General features: G+C 32.3%; 1 protein-coding gene across 1 annotated transcript in view; it reads left to right on the plus strand.

Moving 5' to 3' along the window:
• KANSL1L (KAT8 regulatory NSL complex subunit 1 like) overlaps positions 1–20279 on the plus strand; it is a 118899-nt gene that overhangs the window by 20697 nt on the left and 77923 nt on the right. Inside the window, exons 3-5 of the mRNA XM_036926868.2 lie at positions 8933–9074; positions 15745–15942; positions 18994–19115. Of these exons, the coding sequence (XP_036782763.2) occupies positions 8933–9074; positions 15745–15942; positions 18994–19115 (462 nt within the window). The remainder of the gene's footprint in view (positions 1–8932; positions 9075–15744; positions 15943–18993; positions 19116–20279) is intronic.

Below are 20279 nucleotides of genomic sequence, written 5' to 3' on the forward strand. Positions count from 1 at the left end.
TCTGGACTCTCATTTTTCAAATGTAGTTAAGTATTTTTAATGAATAAAGTTCAGAATTGAACCGTAAGCATAAAATAGGTTAAATATGCATTTTGTGGATCTAAATTTTTTAGCATTAACAATTAAATTTTCATTACTGAATGTGAATAGACTTCTCATCTTAAATCATGAGGTGTATAGTGTGTTACTAAAGTTGACTTCAGCTAAATTTTAAGCAGCTTTAAAGGGAATGCTACTTTTTCTGTTATTGTATTCCCTCTACCTAGCACTGTCTATTTTAAGTGGTTTCTTGGTATTTATTGAGTGAATGAATTTTACTGTATATGTGTGTTTGTGAAGTTATAAAAATTGGGGCTGGCAATCTGTGAAATTTCTTTCTCTACATGTTTATCTTTTCTTCTTCCATCCTGTAGTTTATCTTTACTTGATTTCACCCTCCTTTCTTCCTTTGTTTCTAGTAAACTGGCCACAAGATGTATCTTATAAATCTTAGACCAAAATGAGTGTGTATTCAGCATATGAATGAAACATGCCAATATATGGATACTTAAAAGTAGTTATTTTATAATATTTAACATTTGCAACTTTTTTAAGTTAATAAACTATATTATATTTATCTTAAAATACTTAACATTATGTTATTATAAATGCCCTTTTTTTTTAAGTTGGTAGCCCTGATAAGAAAAATAAATTCGTTTGCTCTGATCAGGTAATTTAGCTGTGAAAATGTCAGTGTTTTAGGAAATTGGAAAGCACTCACATTAACCATCACCATTACCACTGTTATTTTAAATATAGATTTCACTTTCCCCTTTTCTTTTCTCTACAAAAATGTAGGCAGTATATTAATTCATAATGACATTACTGATATACTTAAAAAATAACTGGGTTAAGAGATGGTGTCATTAAAAGTTTTTTTAATGTCAGTTTTCTTAGGAAAGGATAATAGGAGTATTTTATGTTTTTGTAGGTTTGAGATATTGTACTATAATATGAATGGAAACTACCCCCTACTCCACCCCTCAGCCTCTGCAAGGTTTTCTGTTTCTTTGATGAAGGAACGTAGGTTCTGGGCATACTTGTTATGATTTTGGCTAATTCTGTGACACTGAACAAAGGTTATGGTTATTCTTCACCATCTGTATCAGATTCTTCTCCTTGGATCTATCTTATCCTGCAGATAGATGAAGTAAATGTAAACTATACAAATAAAGCAGTTATTTGACAGTAAGTGAGTGTCCTTGCAAGCAAATTACTACTGTGGAAGACTAGATTAATACTCCATGGGTGACTTGGAGAGCCAGCATGAATAAATGAGTTAACTCATTTGAAAGGTGAGGAAGTTGAGTATTTGTACATCAAATCCCATCAGTTTCTTCGTTGTGCTAATTCCCTAGCACTTCTGTTCTGCCCCTTGGGTTACAAAGCAGGTTCAAGCAACAAAAGCCTTCAGTCAGAGAAACAGATGCTGGCAGTTGGAAGTCAAGTCTGTGTGTGCTAAGCTGGTAAATGGGAGGAATGTGGGTGGGTCACTGACAGACTGCTACAATTATGTTACCTCTCATCTGTAAGGCCTTAGAATTCTAGCATTTTTTTTTCTTTTATTTTCTTCTGAGAAATAATGATCAGTTACTTTATTACACAGTCCATATGGGGTAAACTCAGATGTTGACAAAGACATGTTGCCCTCCAAGGTTGTAAAAAGGGGGAAATAACAGTTTCTTGTCTTAGTTGATGAAACCTGCCGGTATCTTCCAGTTCACCCAACCGTGTTGGGTATTGGGAGAGAAATCCCTTTGTTTCCCTAGATTAGTCCTCATATATTCAAATTTTCTTTAAGTTTTTTACTTCAGTATGTAAATTGGCGGTCTTGGTAAGGAAATCTTTTTAAACAAATACAGACATCCACCTAGAAAGGAGGCAGAATTGTTGATGTTTAGCTACATGTTGTCAGGTGAACCTTTACAGATTGAAAGACAGAACAGAACGAAGTAACTCTTGCAGATCCACAGAAATGAATACTCATAGTTGTCTTTGTGCTTTCCAATTTTGCCAGTAGAAAGAAAAGAAGTTGGGTGATGAATATCCTTTTGAGGAATGGATAAATAGGAGTATAAACTCAATATGAACATTCACAGAGTAGAGACAAGTAATATTTCATTAATAAGGTACAAATAAGAGTACTTTTACATTTGTATAATGTGAATTTGGCATTGTTTTTGCATTTATTACCTTTTAAATTCTCTACACTTTGGAAATAGGTAGAAGTTTGATTTTGTTTTATTTTACTTATATGGGAACAAAGAAAATACTGAATGAAACACAATCCTAGAGAAATTGCAATACTTGAGTGAGAGTTTGTCATAAGGGAAGAACATAAATTCAAAAGTGTAATTGCAAAATGGATTAATAGTTACAAAAGGATAAACATATATATTGTGGCATATGGACATAGTTGAAGGAAGTAATATTTAAAATAAGCCCTTTGTTTTGTATTTTTTTAAACTAATAAACTTATTTTAGAGCAGTTTTAGGTTCATAGCAAAATTGAGCAGAAAATAGAGTTCCCAAAGACCCCTTGTCTCCCCATACTCACAGCCTCCCCACCTATCAACATATCCCCTACCACAGAGGTACTATTACTAAAATCAGTGAACTTTTATAAAACATGTTGTTATCCAAAGTCCACAGTTTGCATTAGAGTTCACTGTTAGAATCATACATTCTATGAGTTTGGATAAATGTATAATGACATGTATCTATCATTGTAGTATTATACAGAATAGCTTCACTAAATAATAATTTCACTCTGCTACTAAGTTCTCCCCTACAACTCAACTGGCAACCACTGATTTTTTACTGTCTCCATAGTTTTGCCTTTTCCATAATTTCATATAGTTGGAATTATACAGTATGTAGATTTTTCAGATTGGTTCCTTTCACTTAGTAATATGTATTTAACTTTCTTCCGTACTGTTTCTTGGCTTGATAGCTCAATTCTTTGTTGTACTGAATAATACTCCATTGTCTGGATGTAGACTAATTTATTTATTCATTCACCTGTTGAAATGTGTCTTGGTTGCTTCCAGATTTTAAAAATTATGAATAAGACACTGTAAACATCCATATGCAGGTTTTCATGTAGACATACATTTTCAGTTCATTTAGGTAAACACCAAGAAGTGCATTTGCTGGATCATGTGATAAGAGTATATGTTTAGTTTTGTAAGAAACTCCCATACTTCTTCCAAAGTAGCTATATTATTTTGTACCCCAACTAACAGTGAATGAGAATTCCTATTGTTCCAAATCCTTGCCAGTTTGAGGTTATCAGAGCTTTGTATTTGGCTAGTCTAGGAGGTATGTAGTGGTATCTTACTGTTTTACTTTGCAATTCCCTGAAGACAAATGATGTTGAACATCTTTTCATATGTTTACTTACCATATATCTGTCTTTGATGAAGTGGTCAAGCCTTTTGACTATTTTTTAATTGGGTTATTCATTTCTTACTGTTGAGTTTTAAGAGTTCTTTGTGTATTTTGGATAACAGTCCTTTATCAGATAAGCTTTCATAAATATTTTCTCCCAGCCTGTGGCTGTGGCTTGTCTTCTCATTCTTTTGACAGTGAATTTTTAGAAGAGAAGTTTTAACTTTATTGAAGTCTAGCTTTTCAATTGTTTCTTTCATGATTCATACCTTTGGTGTTGTACTTGAAGTGTCATCACCATATGCAAGGTGATGTAGATTTTCCCCTGTGTTATCTTCTAGGAGTTTTGTAGTTTTGTTTAACTTTTAGGTCTGTGATCCATTCTGAAGTAATTCTTGCAGAAAGTGTAAGGTTGATGTTTAGATTCATTGTTTTGCAGTGAACCTTTTTTTCCAACAACATTCATTAAAGAGACAGTCACTTTCCCCTTTGTATCACCTTTGCTTCTTTATCAAATATTAGATGACAATATTTATGTGAGTTTATTTTTTGGTTCTTTATTCTGTTCATTTTATCTGTGCTTTTGCCAATACTGTGTTGTCCTGATTACTGTTGCTTTATACTAAGTCCTGAATATGGATAGTCCTCTGACTGTTTTTTTTCTTCAATATTGTGTTCCGTATGGGTTTTTGGCCTCTATACAAACTCTAGACTTAGTTTCTTGATTTCAACAAAGTAACTTACTGGGGATTTGATTGGTTTGGGGAAAAACTGACATACTGACAGTATTGAGTCTTCTATCCATGGAATATCTACTTTATTTCTTTGATATCTCTTATCAGAGTTTTATAATTTTCCTCATACAGATTTTGCACATATTTTTGTAAGACTTATACCTAAATATTTTATTTTGGGGGATACTGATATAAATGGTTATTAGCCTAAAAGCTAAAACTCTAAAACTTATTGATTTTTAAACATGAATAAATCTTTATGACTTTGTTAGGGAAAAATTTCCTGACATGAAAATACCTTTCCACAAATGGAAAGTTTGATAAACTGGGAATCATCAAAATTAGAATCTTTTGTTGTTCAAAGGCCCCTTAGGAAAATGAAAAATAAGCTATTGGGAGTTATATGTGTTCCCAACATGAATAGTCTGACACAGATCTTGTATCAATAAGAAGATAACCCATTAAATAGAAGCCAAAGATTTGAACACTTTATCAAACAATCCATTTGGAAGCATAGTAAGCATACAAAAACATGCTCTACATCAGAGATTAGAAAACTGTGATCCATGGACTAAATCCAGCCCATTACTCGTTTTTGTAAACAAAGTTTTGTTGGAACACAGTCACACCCATGCATTTATGGGTGCTATCATGCTCTAATGTCAGAATTGAGCAGTTACTAAAGTGGCCCACAAAGCCTAAAATATTTACTATCTCCCTCTTACAGAAGAAGTTTGCCACCCTGGTCTAAAGGAATCAAATTACAGAGAAGGTCTTCCTAGTTGAACAAATATCAGTAGAGAAGTTTGGCCTAATTTAATATATTTTTCCTAGGACAAGCCTTATTTTTGGGAGGATTGTCATTTTAAAAATTGGATCTTTTGATTTTTTTTGTCATAGTTAATAAATTGTTATTAGTAAGCTAACAATATTTAATTAAGGCAAAATTAATTTATACAAGTCCCTCTTTAAGTCTTGGTTACTTAAGATGTCATATTAGAAAGCTCTTCTTATTCTGAGCAATTGCACTTCAAAGTCAAAACAGGGATGTAGGTTCACGATTTTGACAAGAAATTAGTACCAAGAGAAATCGTACTCAGAATCACTTGGTTTAAACACCTTGTACTTAACTTCCTTCAGCAAGGTAAGTGCTGACTGCAAACAAGCAAGGATGGGGATTATAGACATGCTGCCGTTCTGGAAACTTGACTGACTAGTCTCACTGTCCAGGTGATCTCCACTAACAGATATCCTTGCCCTGATTTTCACAGGAAGTAGAAGCCCTACCTTATGGTCAGCATGTGGTTGTCTGTGATAAGTTGATAACTCTCCAAGGAGATGCAGGAAGTCAATGTCCTTAGTGGCTAGACAGGGCAGGCTTCCATGCTCATTGGGGAGTGTTTATCTGGTCAGTCTGGGTATGCCTTACATTCTCACTGGTCTGTTGTTCCAACAGCTATGTTCTGATGGGTTACACTCTAAGGTATATAAACCATTATATCAACGGTTATTTAAGTTGTTTACATAAAACATATTTTGACTTTGGGGGACAACAGGTGTTAATCTCAGAGTGAGATAGCAATAGGCTTATCTGTAACTTTTCTACAACCTTAATATTTTATAGAAAAGCATGTTTTCAAACAAGGGAGCATTTTTGGTGGAAAAACTTGTTTGCCACTTTAAAGCATAGCAAACAGATTTTATTTGCTACTATTAAAATGTAGGATAAGATATCCTTTACAGAAAATTCCTTTCACATGTTACAAAGCCCAGCATTATTTACTTTACTTGAATTTGGTATTACTATTTTTCCAAGTTAGTATAATTCAATGTAGTGTTAGTATAATTTAATATAGTATATGCATATAAAAATGATTTTTGTTTTTTGTTGCTAAACTTAATTTTAGCATCAGAATATTTTTGCTAGAAGTAGAAAACAAACTCCATAAAATTTTTCTCTTTTCTCTGTGTTTGACCATTAGTCATCACTTGGATAACCAAGCAAATTGCATGTTGTAGAAAAATTTTCCACCTGAAACAAAAATTTTTTTTTTTTTTTAATGCATAGTTATGGCTAATTTTATTTTATTTATTTATTTATTTTTTGTAGATAATTATTTTTTATTGAAAGGTAGTTGACACACAGTATTACATTACATTAGTTTCAGGTGTACAACATAGTGATTCAACATTTATATACATGATAATTCTAGGTACCAGCTATCACCATACCAAGTTGTTACAATATTTTGACTATATTCCTTATGCTATACATTACATCCCGGTTACTTATTTATTTTACAATTGGAAGTGTGTACTTTTGTTTTGTTTTGTTTTGTTTGTGAGGGCATCTCTCATATTTATTGATCAAATGGTTGTTAACAACAATAAAATTCTGTATAGGGGAGTCAATGCTCAATGCACAATCATTAATCCACCCCAAGCCTAATTTTCATCAGTCTCCAATCTTCTGAGCTGAAACAAAATTTAATGAAAGAAATGTTCAAGATCATCTTTGATTTCTCCTTACTTATGCCCACACCATACTTTTGCAAGCCCTATCAACTATAAAATGAACCCCTGAATTCATCTTTTATCTTCATTTCTTCTTTATCTCCTCCCCCCTTTCTACTTCAGGTTGTTTTCATCTTTTATTCAGTGTTTTAAGTCAGAATAGGCTCTAGTAACAACTCTCCTAACCTCAGCAGTTTATTGAGTTTAACATAGCAAAGGTTTATTGTGGCTTACATAAAGTTCAGTGTGCTAAGGGCTGTGATCCTCTTAAGAGTCATACTATCTGCACTAGTGACTTTTAAATGTTGTCATGTAGACTGGAAATGACTCAATTTTGCTCGCAGCCCATTAGTCAGAACTAGTCACATAGCTACAGTCTAAGTTCAATAAAGGCTGGGAAATGTAGGATAGCACATGAATTATTTGGAGATCACACTTTAACTGTACTACACCTAGATTTATTATAGTTGCATCCTAATTGGTTTCCTTATTATTTCTTCTCATGTCCCACTACAGTGCTTTCTCTAACTAGTAGCCAGAGTGCCTGAAAAAAATATTTTTGTCACTACTTGCTAATAATTTCCTTTTTTGTATAAAATCCAATACTTTGCCCTCACTTTACAACTATTGTATTGTATGGCCTTTGCCTTCCTCTCTAATTTCATGATTGACAGTTAGCATTATTAAATATTATCTATAAATAGTGTACTTTGAATAGGCATTCTTTGTCCATTTTACTTTGTCCATAGTTATGAAAATACAATTTTAAAAGGTGTCAAGTTTACAAAGTCACAAAATAATCATAAGCTGAATAAATAATAATGTCAAGAGAAGTCTTAATTTATAAGATCTCCTCAATGACATCATATGCAATTAGAATCTTTAAAAAAGTAGCTTTTTGGGAACGTCAATATAATGTAATATCTTTTTATAACGATAAATTCTATATAGTAAAGTTACGATACTGTTTCTCTAACAACAAATGATCTCTTAGAATAAATGTTTTCTCTTTCTAAAGTTTAATGATAGGTAATCATGGTAAATATGTAAAAATTAATAAACTATTTTTTAGGGCAGTCTTAGAGTCACAGCAAAATTGAGCTGAAAATACCAAGTTCCCATATACTCCTGTTCCTACACTTAGGTGTATACCTTATACTGCCTCAGAGTGGTACATTTGTAATAATCTATGAACCTACATTGACACATCATTGTCACTTAAAGTCCATAGTTTACATTAGGTTCTGTAATGTATTCCATTACATCCTATGGGTTTTGACAATGCAGTTTTTAGGCAAGTTTTTCATAAAGCTTGTGGTTTGCCTTAAGTAGTTATCACAATTCATTTCTACCTTCAACTTCTGTCATAATTTTCCTTGGTAATCTGAAGTTCCTACCTAATAATGTCAAACACAAACACACAATCCCAAATAATTATTTTAGAAGTTGGAGTGGGTTGGAATATTTTCATAAAGTAAGTAATTTGTAATCTCACAAACTGGATTAGAGCAATGTCCTTGCCAAGAGAGAGCGGAGCTAGGGTTCAACCCTTATATTTAAATATGCATGAAAGAAGACTTTATGTAAATTCTTTGTCATCTCTGGACTGTGAATCCTGGAAGTTAGGTTTTTAAAAAGTTGTCTGTCTTAAACATCTCAAGACCTATATGTCTGATATGTTTATTTGAAATGTAGCAGGACATTTATAGTTTTTATAACCTTTGACAGTTCTTTAAATTGATTTTAAATATTTAATTAGCCAATAGTGATTCCTATTTTATCAAATGAAAATTACATATAGTAAATTTGAGCACTCTATGGTTTGTTACATAGATTTAGATCTAGCACAGTTCAAATAAATGACTTGTCATTTGACATCTTTATGCTTGACATCTGCTTACATACAAACGCCTCATGTAACAGTTTTCACATGATGTTATTATCATTCTTGTTTCCTTTGTTGGCCAACTCTTGTTTCAGTCCTTGAGCATTAACAAAGTATTAAGTAACAAAGGACATTATCCTACTACTGGACAAATGTGTAACATTGAATAAAAACAGGTGTTTGTGGGATAGAAAGATAAAGAAATTAAATCTTTTTCTCTGGTCAGAATTTGATATGCCATTCTTCTTTCATGTAATTAGATGTTTTGTAAAGGAATTTGGGATTGTAGGATAGGAGTCAAGGAAGTTATTAAGCAGCCTGAAAACTTAATTGTCTTTGTGCTTTGACTAACTGTTTGTCTTGTTCACAGTAACTGTGGTACTGAATGGAAGTGGCTTGTAGACAGAGCAAGAGTTGGCAGCCGATGGACGTGGCTTCAAGCCCAGATTTCAGAGCTAGAATACAAAATCCAACAACTAACGGATATTCACAGGCAGATTCGTGCCTCTAAGGTATTGTCTGTGAGCTTCTATTTTTTTTTTTAATTATAATATTTTAGTTTCTCCTCGTCTTTCCGTTCAAAATAATTGTTGCAAAGCTTTATGGAAATGTAGTTAATGTTAAGATGTTTGATATATAATTGCTATAAACTGAAGTTATCTTTGTAATGCCTTTGTATTTATCACCAATATTTTGTTCAATACTTGAGTAGTTCAGAACTTCTTTATTAGATCCCAGTTAATAGAAACGATACCTATTTTTTTTTATAAACCTCTACTTTGTTGGCATTTATTTTAACGTGAGAAAGTCTAGGTGTATCTTATTTGAATCTCCTTAGAGATTTTTGTTTTGCCTCAGGAAAAATTATAAACAAACAGTTCTAGAAAGCAGTATAATAACACCTGTGTACCCTTTTCCCAATTATTAGATATTAAGTTTTTACTAGTTTGGGCTTAGCTTTTAATAATAAAACATTGCCTGTACAGTTGAAGTAGTATATAGTCCTTCTCAGTCCCATTCTCTTTCCCCATGCTGCTGTAACCACTATTCTGATTCCAACAATTTTTGATATTTATTATAATATTTTTACATGTTTTTATAGTATTAACACATAAGTTTCTGTCTGTACCTACAAATAATAATTTGCCATTCTCTTAAAGAATATATAAATGATACACATAATACAAACTCTTTTGTTACTTGCTTGTTTTTGCTCAGTAAAATTTTATAGGTTTTTATACTTCCAGCATCTTATTTAATTATCTCTTCTTTTGTTTTGCATTGATAGACATGTACATTGTTTCCAATTTTTATGCCAGTAAAACAATGCTGTAATGACTTCCATGTGGTATGTGTTTTTATGTGTGAAACTGTGTAAAGCTTCGCTTGAATAGATGCTTAAAAAAGTAGAAATGCTAGATCTTGGGCATGGCCATCTTCAACTTTCCTGTACTCACTGATGTGTTTGAATGATCACTTATCTCACTGGCAGTGCAAGAAAACTCCTGTTTCCCCACATCCTTGTCAACATTTTATATTTTTTTGCCTCTTAATTTTTCCAGTGTACTGGCTGTGAAATATTATTCTATTACTATTTTAATTTAAATATTCCTGAGTATAGTGAGATTGGACCTCAGTGTAATTGCTTTTGGCTAAGGATTATCTTTTTACTGTTTTTTTTTTTGAGGTGGTGGTAGTGATAGTCATGGTTGTATGTGAATTCTTTTTAAATTTTGGGTACTATTCTTGGTCAGTTAGAAATATTATAAATCTCTCAGGCTGTAGCTTGTCTTTTAATTTTTTTTAGTGTATCTATTTTTAAACAGAGTTTTTTAACTTGTGTAATTATGTGAATTAATGCTATGTGAATTAATGCTTTCCTTTATGGGTTTGTGGCTTTGTGTCTTGTTTAAGAAATGTTATCCCTGATACTTATTTCTGTATTTGTTGTGAGGATAAGACCTTACTTTCTCTTTTCCACATGTCTAGTCAGCCCAGTATCTTTTTTTAAAATTATTTTTAATTATTTTATTTTGGTATCATTAATCTACAATTACATGGGCAACATTATGGTTACGAGACTCCCCCTATCATCAAGTCCCTACCACTTACACCATTCAGTATCTTTTTATAAATTATAGTAGTTCATCCCATCTTTTGGTTTAAAATATCACTTTTGTCATAAAATATCACTTTTGTCATATTTATTGAGTGTCCATATATGTATAAATCTGTTCCTGGACTTACTAATCTATATATCTGTCTTAATTATACAGCTTTATAATAAGTTTACTTTTAATACAAAAGTCAGCCCCTATATTGTTATTCAAATTTTTTTCAAATATTTTGTCTGGTTTTTTAGTCATAAAATTCATCCCCATCTTTGTGAATTTTTCAGTTTCTCCTGGTAATTCTGTTAGTTTTTGCCTCTTAAATTTTGAAGTAATACTGTTTGATAGATACCAATTTTTTATTCTTCCAGGTGTTTCTTTTATAAGCTCATATAGCTAGACTTCAAAAATCCACGGTTCCATTTTTATTTTTTATTTGCCCTTTTTCTTCATTCTTTGTATTTGTATTTTGCTTTTTACCTATCTTTTGTTGGATTGGTAGAATTTGCTTCATTGCTGTCTTTTCCCTATGCTGGTTTGGAAGCTATATATTATAGTTTTATTCTTTTATCATTATTCCTAATTTTTAATGTATTTCCTTACCTATAAATAATTCTAACAAGGGCTAAAAGTTCTCAATACTGTTATACTTTTTTACTTAAAATATGGATCTTAATTCTATTTAACTACTTATTGAATATCTACTTGAATCAGTTTTTTTACACTCAATAATTACATTTTTAACAGATTTCATTAAAAATGTGTTTATTATTTTTTTGTGTTGTAACTATAAATTTAGGTTACGAGTTAAGCCGTTGTGAGAAAGAAACTCCCAGATACAGTAGCTTTGTAAAGGTACATAATGCTTGGAAGGATAGGGGGTAAGTACAGGCTGGTGGAGCAACTTGGTTATACAGGGTCATTCAGGGATTCAACGTCCTTCTACCTTGCTCTCCGCTGCCCTCTAGGGTGTATTGACTGCACTGTTGAACCAAATTGTAGTCATCTTCTGTTACAGCCCTCAGGAAGGGGGAAGTACAGCATAGTTTGTCATTATGTTGGAGGTGACTTGAAAGTTGCACTACTTTGTCTCACACTTCACTGTCCCAGATTTAGCCACATGGTTGTAACTAGATATGTAGGAGTGAAAGCTGAATAATACAGTCTTTCACTTAGAAGTTACATGCCTAGCTAAAGCTCCAATAAGCGGGTGGGTCTTTTAGAAAGAAGGGGAAATAGGTACTGGGAAGAGTTTGCAGTTTCTGCTACATTACCTTTCTTTCTTGGTTTACTTATTCCTAAAGTACATTATTTAGCAGTTTTTTATATTGAACTCTTAACATTTAAGCTCTTGGTATGTCTGAAAATACCTTTATTTTACCCTCACTCTTCAGTGATGTTTTATGTTGATATAAAATTCTAATTTCATAGTTATTATTTTCCCTTAGCCCTTTAAAGATTCTGTTCCATTGTTTTTTTGAATATCATCAGTATCAGATGAGCAGTATACTAGTAAATTGTTTTTCCTATGTAAGTACTCTGTCTTTTCTGTCTGGTAATTTAAACATTTTCTTCTTTATTTGATGTTCTGCATTTCTTTTACTAATAGGCATCTAATTATGGGTTTATCTTTTTTCTTCTCAAGAGTACAATTTTTAACTATAAAATCCACTGAATGACAACTGTATTGTGTCAGCATTACCATGACTGCCCTTTTTTTTTTTTTTTCTGAGAGGGCATCTCTCATATTTATTAATCATATGGTTATTAACAACAATAAAATTCTGTATAGGGGACTCAATGCACGATCATTAATCAACCCCAAGCCTAATTCTCAACAGTCTCCAATCTTCTGAAGCATAACGAACAAGTTTTTACATGGTGAACAAGTTCTTACATAGTGAATAAGTTCTTACATGGTGAACAGTGCAAGGGCAGTCATCACAGAAACTGTCGGTTTTGATCACGCATCATAAACTATAAACAATCAGGTCAATTATGATTATTCGTTTGATTTTTATACTTGATTTATATGTGAATCCCACATTTCTCCCTTATTATTATTATTATTATTATTATTATTATTTTTAAATAAAATGCTGAAGTGGTAGTAGATGCAAGATAAAGGTAGAAAACATAGTTTAGTGCTGTAAGAGGGCAAATGTAGATGATCAGGTGTGTGCCTATAGACTAAGTATTAATCCAAGCTAGACAAGGGCAACAAAACATCCACGGATGCAGAAGATTTCTCTCAGAACAGGGGGTGTGAGGTTCTAAGCCTCACCTCTGTTGATCCCCAATTTCTCACCTGATGGCCCCCCTGCAACTGTGCCTGTCTTAGGTTGTTCCTCCCTTGAGGAATCTTACCCATCCCGTGACTGCCCTTTTAGTTATTGACCTTCTGTTTCCAGGAAAAGAGAAAAGTGCTTTTAAGCAAATTTGATGAAAAATAAACTTTCTTACACATGGATTTACATGTTCTATCAGATTTCTGTTAGATGTCCTGAGAGATTTGAAAATATGAGATACTGGAGAAGGCAGGTTTATTAGAAGATGAATATTTGGAGTTATTTCAGTAGAAATGGTAGTTAAAGCTACGCTATTATAGCCATTTTAAATACAGTTCATTTATGTCTCTCTCCTTTCTCATTTTCTGTCTTCCCTCCTTTCCTTTCACATATAGTTATTAGGTGCCTAATACGTGCTTAAGGTATATAGTGGTGAACAAGCCTACAGACTTCTTGTATTTTTAGGGCTTACAATCTAATGGGGATAAAAATTAAGCAAATGGTTGCATAAATAAATGCTACTTTAATTCTAACCAGGGAATTTTTTTATTAAGGTATCATTGATCTTATGAAGGTTTCCCATGAGCAACGGTGTGGTTACAGAATTCACCCATATTATCAAGTCCTCCCTCACACCCCATTGTAGTCACTGTCCATCAGCCTAGTAAGATGCTATAGACTCACTACTTGTCTTCTCTGTGCTATACTGCCTTCCCCGTGACCCACCTACATTAAGTGTGCTAATCATAATGCTCATTACTCCCCACCCATCCTCCCCAATCCCTTCCCATTGGTAACTGCAAGTCCCTTCTTGGAGTCTGTAAGTCTGCTGCTGTTTTGTTCCTTCAGTTTTGCTTTGTTGTTATACTCCACAAATGAGTGAAATCATTTTAATCAGGGAAAATTTAACATGGGATTTCCCTAGCTTAAATACATATTGTTATCCAAATCTTACCAGCTGTTTTCTTGGAACTTGAAGTATATTTTCTCACAGAAGCAATAATATAAAGAATTCTCAGGCAATCCCATGAAGTCCTGTTTAACCTAAATATTATTAAATATCTTTCTGTAACTTTGTGGAAAATGATATTCTACATGGTGAAACTGTGGATGTAATGGAGATAATATTATACTGTTGATGGTGATTGGTCTGAAAAGAAAAAGCTGAGAAAGGAAGGTATCAGAGTCCTTGAGCCATATGGGTAGCCCAACCCCTCTGGGGTCTGCACATCAAAAAAGATTGATAAGTTTAAGGCTCTGTCATGAGTTTATATGCTGGTAGAGGAGATAGACCATGTAAGTAATTAATTGCTATAAAATGTAATATGCACAGTGATAAATGTTTTTAATAACATATAGAAGGCATAGGGAGAATACTTATTTTAGGGGTTAGCATGTCATTCAATAAAGAGGTGATGCCTCAGTAAAACTTTGGAGGATAAATAATGGTTTGCTTGATGAACCAGTGGAACTGGAAAAGGGCATTCCTTAAAGGTTTGAAGGCATGAAACAACATGATCTGTTTTACGAATGACAAGTAGTGTGGTATTCAAAGGAGCAGAAACTGAATTGTGCAGGGATGGGAGAAGAAACCAGGAAATGATGAATATTGTTTGATGCCTTGTAGAATTTGGTGGTGATGTCTCTAGGAAGGTGAATGGAAGGGCAGACATAAAAGCCTAGGCTTACCTGTTCTGTCAGTAGGATTTGAGGGATCTGTGTGCAAGAATACTTTCCTGATGCAAGTAATTACTGTAATTATGTTTTTTCATTTTCAACTGTCTTCACTGTGGCCTTCAGTTGTAGTAGTTTCCAAATCCTTTCAAGATGTATATATTATGCAATTATGTATATTCTTTGCAGGGGGTAGTGTGGTAAGAGTGGTAGGAAGGGGAGAAGTTTTACAGTGACAAGTGACTATGAAACCATGAAGATTATATCTGTGCACTCGTTTTTCCCCTTTCTCTCCTGTCTTCCCTGTCTTCTTTCCCTCTGAGGGACCTAAAGGAAGAGAACAGTTGGATTGAAGAAACTGGGGGATGTGGGAGAAAGTTTAGCAAGTTAAGGAATAAATGTGTGTGTGTGTGAATAGTAGTCAGCAAGTACAAAAGCAGCCAGAGCCATACTCACTCTTCCATTTACTTAGATTTCAGAAAATACTCCATCAAAGTTGAAAACTTCTCTCTTCATTATTAACTCATCTACTCTGTAAGCAACAAGATTGTTGCCCTACAGAGTACTTTTCCTCAGTCATTGCTGGCTAGCAGCAACAAGGTTGGGGCTTTGTAGAGTGCTCTGAAAGGAGTTAGTATAAAGTTAGATTGTTGTTTGGATGTTTGTAAGTTTGGTATTTTAATTTATGAAATTGTAAGTGCTCTAGAATAAAACTCAAGTGGATGTGCTAGTGACCAAAATATTTGATAGTTATACTGGGAAATATCCTAAATTTCAGTCTGATATATTCATATTGTTCATATGTTCTGTGTGTAAGGCTTTAACTTTATTCAAAATATGTCATGTTTTTAACACTAATACCTAAAACCAGTAAGACGAAAAATAACTTCATGTATATAATTTATGACAATATTTTACAAGCCTAACTCATGAGACATACATGTTACCTTAATTACATGTGTTCTAAGTCAGCCAAATTTTCGCAGAGTTAAAATTGTACTTTCTTATTTCCAAGGTACAAGAAGAAGTATGGTTTCAAGCGCATTGTAACATTATAGGTCATTTAGCAGTCAGTTTATTTTCATTTCAACTCTTTGCTGTTTGCCTAGGGGATAGTGATCCTAGAAGAATGTCAACTCCCAAAAGACATTTTGAAAAAACAAATACAATTTTCAAACCAAGCAGTTTCATTAAACACTACAAGGAATCCCCAGATTCCTCAAGAAAGTCAAGATCCTTTACCAGAACAAGATTATGAAATGTCACCAAGTAGCCCTACACTACTTCTTCGCAACATAGAAAAACAGGTAATGTTAAGTAAGAATAAGGTGTGAGTGGTATGAAATGACTTTCAATTAGTTTTATTAACTATATAAATAAATGTGTTTGCTTGGGGTATTGGGTATTACAGTTGGCCATTTGACATCAAGTACAAGTAAATACTTAGCATATCACTAGTCTATTATAATGTTGATATAATTAAGACGATATATATATAATATGTAAAGTATTAGTACATAGCCACAGCGTAATAACCCATTTATACTAGTGTTGAAAATCAGTACCCTTTCAGTTTGACATTAGTTGTTTCACTCTGTGGAATAATGTATTTGCTTGGTCAGTCAGATCATCAGTCAGATCTACTTTCTTTACCTGTAAGGTCACTATTTATCCTTTGGAAATATGTTTCTTGTATTTTTTTCTTTCTCCTTGTTAGCATCAATTTGTTGGACCAGAGTTAACATCAGAATTAACTAATTTGCAAGGCCCAGTGCAAAATGAAATTATATAGCTCTTTGTTAAAAACATTTTTTGAGAGTTTTAAGTCAGTGACAGCAGAGCATTAACCAAGCATGGGTCCCTTCTGAGCTCAGCCTTGTGCAACTGACTGCACAGATTTTGGCCCTGGGTATTATGTTCATTTTAGGTCCCATTCTGACAGGAGTGACTGAAGCTTTGGTAAAGACAGGAACCAGGAGTTGTGAGAATAATAGTAATTACTCTCGGCATAGTGAAAATAGAGGGAAAGGTTGCAGAAGGGGCAGCAGCATAGGTAATTAGTGAATTGCTCTTGAATCATATGCACTAATAATATTTTCATAGGCCAGTTTTTAAAGAAAATAAGGTATTTTCAAATATTTGTTGAAGAAGACAGTCTGGGGGTGAGTTAAGTGGCAAGGGTGGCAGGCCTGATGTCACGTCCATTTTTATTGAGACAGTCTATTGGTATAGACAACCTATTGGTATATAATGGTTCACTGACCATAATGGAACTTGAATACAGATCAGGTAGTCTTTTGACTTAATTAAATTAATTGTGTTAGAGGAATGTTTTGCTAACCAAAAAATTTATTTTTGATAAAATTTATAAAGTATCTCAAAAGTAATTAAAGAATTGGCAGTTAAAATATAAAGGCATTATTGAGTTGTAGATGGGTAGCAATTTAAAAAAATAACTGATTAATGGTATTAATGCGTATTTGCATTGTTAGGTAATATGTTTTATTCATAAATTGAAAGACGATTTTGTTTTAGAATTTTAGGTAATTTAAAATAAAGTACACTGGTATATTTTTATTGGAAACCTTGTTATCAATAGCCAATAAGTGTTTCGACTTAAAGTTGATTAGTTTTTGTTTTCAGAATTCAAATTATACCTCTCCTAATTTTACTTTTATTCTTATTTTTACTGTAAATTTCCTATTCCAAATTATGGACTCAGGAATATGAGATTTTATTGTTCTGAAGTGGAGTAGTTGTTAGAGTAAAACTAGGGGTCCGTTGTAATGTTGTCCTTCTGGGCCAATTATTCAAACATACCCAAAATATTCAAACATACCTGACTAGCAACCACCAGGGGCTTTGAAAATTTGAGATGATATTTTTGGAGGTGAAACAATTAGAAGAATGTATCAGTGTTTCAGACTGAAAAATATGAGGTAATTTATAAATTTCTTTGTGTGCAAAATGATAAGTATTCATTTAGTAATGAATACTTGCTAAAAGGATGAAAAAATCTATTTGTATTGGTGATTTTGAAAATTAGCTTTAAATATTAGTAATAATTTTTTTAAAGTTGTTAACTATATTTTTCAAGAAAAATGTTGAAAACGTTTAAGTGTCTTTCTCATGAAAAACTTTGAAAAATTCAAATCGTTCATTTAGTTCTATATTTTTAGTTTCATTTCTAACAGCATGTTTTTAGTTTCATACAAATAGTTTCTAAATAATTATTTCTTATATCCCTCTATTTTATAATAGAGTATCTTCCAGTAAATAAAAATGATAAAATAAGTCAATGTTTTAAAAAATTTAGTCGCACCATATTAAGTGAGAAAAACAGGTTTTAGAAAATGGATGTGGTATGAATAAGAGAGTATGTGTGTGTGTATACACATGCTCATGCATGTTATATATACTCATGCTCCATATACTAAAAAAAGTCTAGAGGGATAAATATATACCAAGATATTAGCAATTGTTTTCTCTGTGAATATGATTATATTTTCTCTTTTTTACTTTAAAGAAAAGATTTCCTTTTCTTAAACCTCTCTATTCTTTTTTTTTTTCTACAAGTAACGTGGATTACATGTGTAATAAAAGTAATTGTCATTCTTTTGTAGACATTAACTGTTTCCATTGATGTGACCTGTTTATTATCATTATTGTAGGTGATTGTTTTGAGTATACACAAATTATTAAACATTACATATATATCACATTTAAGTTTAGGATCAAGGTCAATGAAAATTTTGGGTACCTAAAAAAGCTGATATTTTTTGAATGAAGAAAAACATTGAGAGACACTGTGGCACTGGATTCAAGCCTGAATTTGAATCTTAGCTCCATTTCTTACCAACGTTGTAATCCTTGATGAAGTCCCTAGCTGTAATTGGTTTTAATAATAGTAATTTGAGTAATTCTAATATTATCTACTTTGCAGTTTAGTTTTCAAAATTACAAATATGCTATATTTTGTTCCTAGTATAGTGCCTGGCACATAGTAGGCACTTAATAAATTTATAGCTATGATTTTGTTATTACTAATTTGTTTGCCTCAAAGAAATATATAGATGTTATTAGCTGAGTTCAAATATTTTAGAGGATAGGATGAGTAGATAAAGGAATTACAACAAAAAAGGAATGTAGAAAAGCAGGAGTAATTTAAAAGGTAAATTTACTTTTTATAAATGCAAAGATCAGTAGTAGTGTAAATCATCTTTGTACATTAAAATATTTAATGAAATATAAGTACTTAATTTTTTCATGAAGTTAAGCTTTTAATAGGCACTAAAGGCCTGAGATTTAACTCACATTTCTTCCTTAGCAGTAGTAAAAGATTGACTGTTTTTTTGCAGAGTGCAGAGTTGACTGAGATCATCAACAGTTTGGTTGTACCTCTCACCTTGTCCCCAGCTTCATCACCCATCTCCTTCAAATCCTGTAGCCATAAATGTTTGGCTAATGGCATTTGCAGGAGGTAAGTATCAGGGAGATAGCTTTGCTTCTAAATTTGGCTTTATTTTTATTTTGTTTTGATCTTTTAAGTATTGTAGCTGCTTTTTTTCTCATTACTTAAGCACTATTAGAGTACAATTAATAGGCCACGGATACATCTTTAGATAACTCCAAACTTTCATGATTAAGGTAACTAGAAACCTGAGAATGAGGGAGAAAGCTTTCTGGGAAGTCTTATAATGTCTCTAAAAAAGAAAAACAGTTATACCGTTTGTTACAGAAATACTACCATAGTTAATAGACCTTCCATTTTGTATGTTTTATAGTCTTCAGCTCCATACTACCCTTATAAGTCATTTTAATAAAAACATAGATATAGTTTGGGCAGAGAAGATTGGTGGTTAGCATCCATAGAATTCAGCATACATTTTACTCAGTCATTTTGTATCTCAAATCTCTAAGAAAAAAAATTTTTTTTTTAATGTAAATACTATAATAGCTCCTACAATCATTAGCAACTTATTATGTAATATCAGCAAAAAATATGTATATATTATGAATCCTAATTCATTTTTGGGAAACAACATTTGTTCTCTTTTGTTTTGCTTACTTTTCTCTTTGAATCTTCTCTTTCAAAATGCAATTAGAATTAAGATGCTAATAGAATATCATTTTGTTTATGCATCTCATTTTTTTTCAAGTAAAATTGTAATGTGGACATCTTTAAGCTATCATAGAGGGCTAAGTATAATTTATTATTGGGAAATATTTATTTTAATAATTATATGATTTGTTATTAAGATTTTATAAATAGAGCATGAAAGGAAAAGAAAATTTATACCATGGTGAAAATTATGCTAAATAGCCGTCCCATTCTTAATGAGATTAGTGGATATAAACCAAGCCTTAAAATGCTATTATTTGATTTTTATTTCTAGTTTGTTATTTTTGAAAATCTGATTTTTAATACTTTTACAGTTTTATTTGTGTTGGGTAATTTATCCATTATTCTGTTTGCTACAGAAACAATTCTATTGGTTTTGTTGACTTTATATTCATTCTTCATATCATTGATGATTCACTTTGAAAGAAAAGATTCTTACGTGTTCTGTAGGACAACCATGCCTTCATTTATGAGAGCATATCCTAATTAAGAAAGTCATAATTATAAGCTGAGCTATTAAAC

This window comes from Manis pentadactyla, chromosome 6 (genome assembly GCF_030020395.1).
Source record: "Manis pentadactyla isolate mManPen7 chromosome 6, mManPen7.hap1, whole genome shotgun sequence".
NCBI lineage: Eukaryota > Metazoa > Chordata > Mammalia > Pholidota > Manidae > Manis > Manis pentadactyla.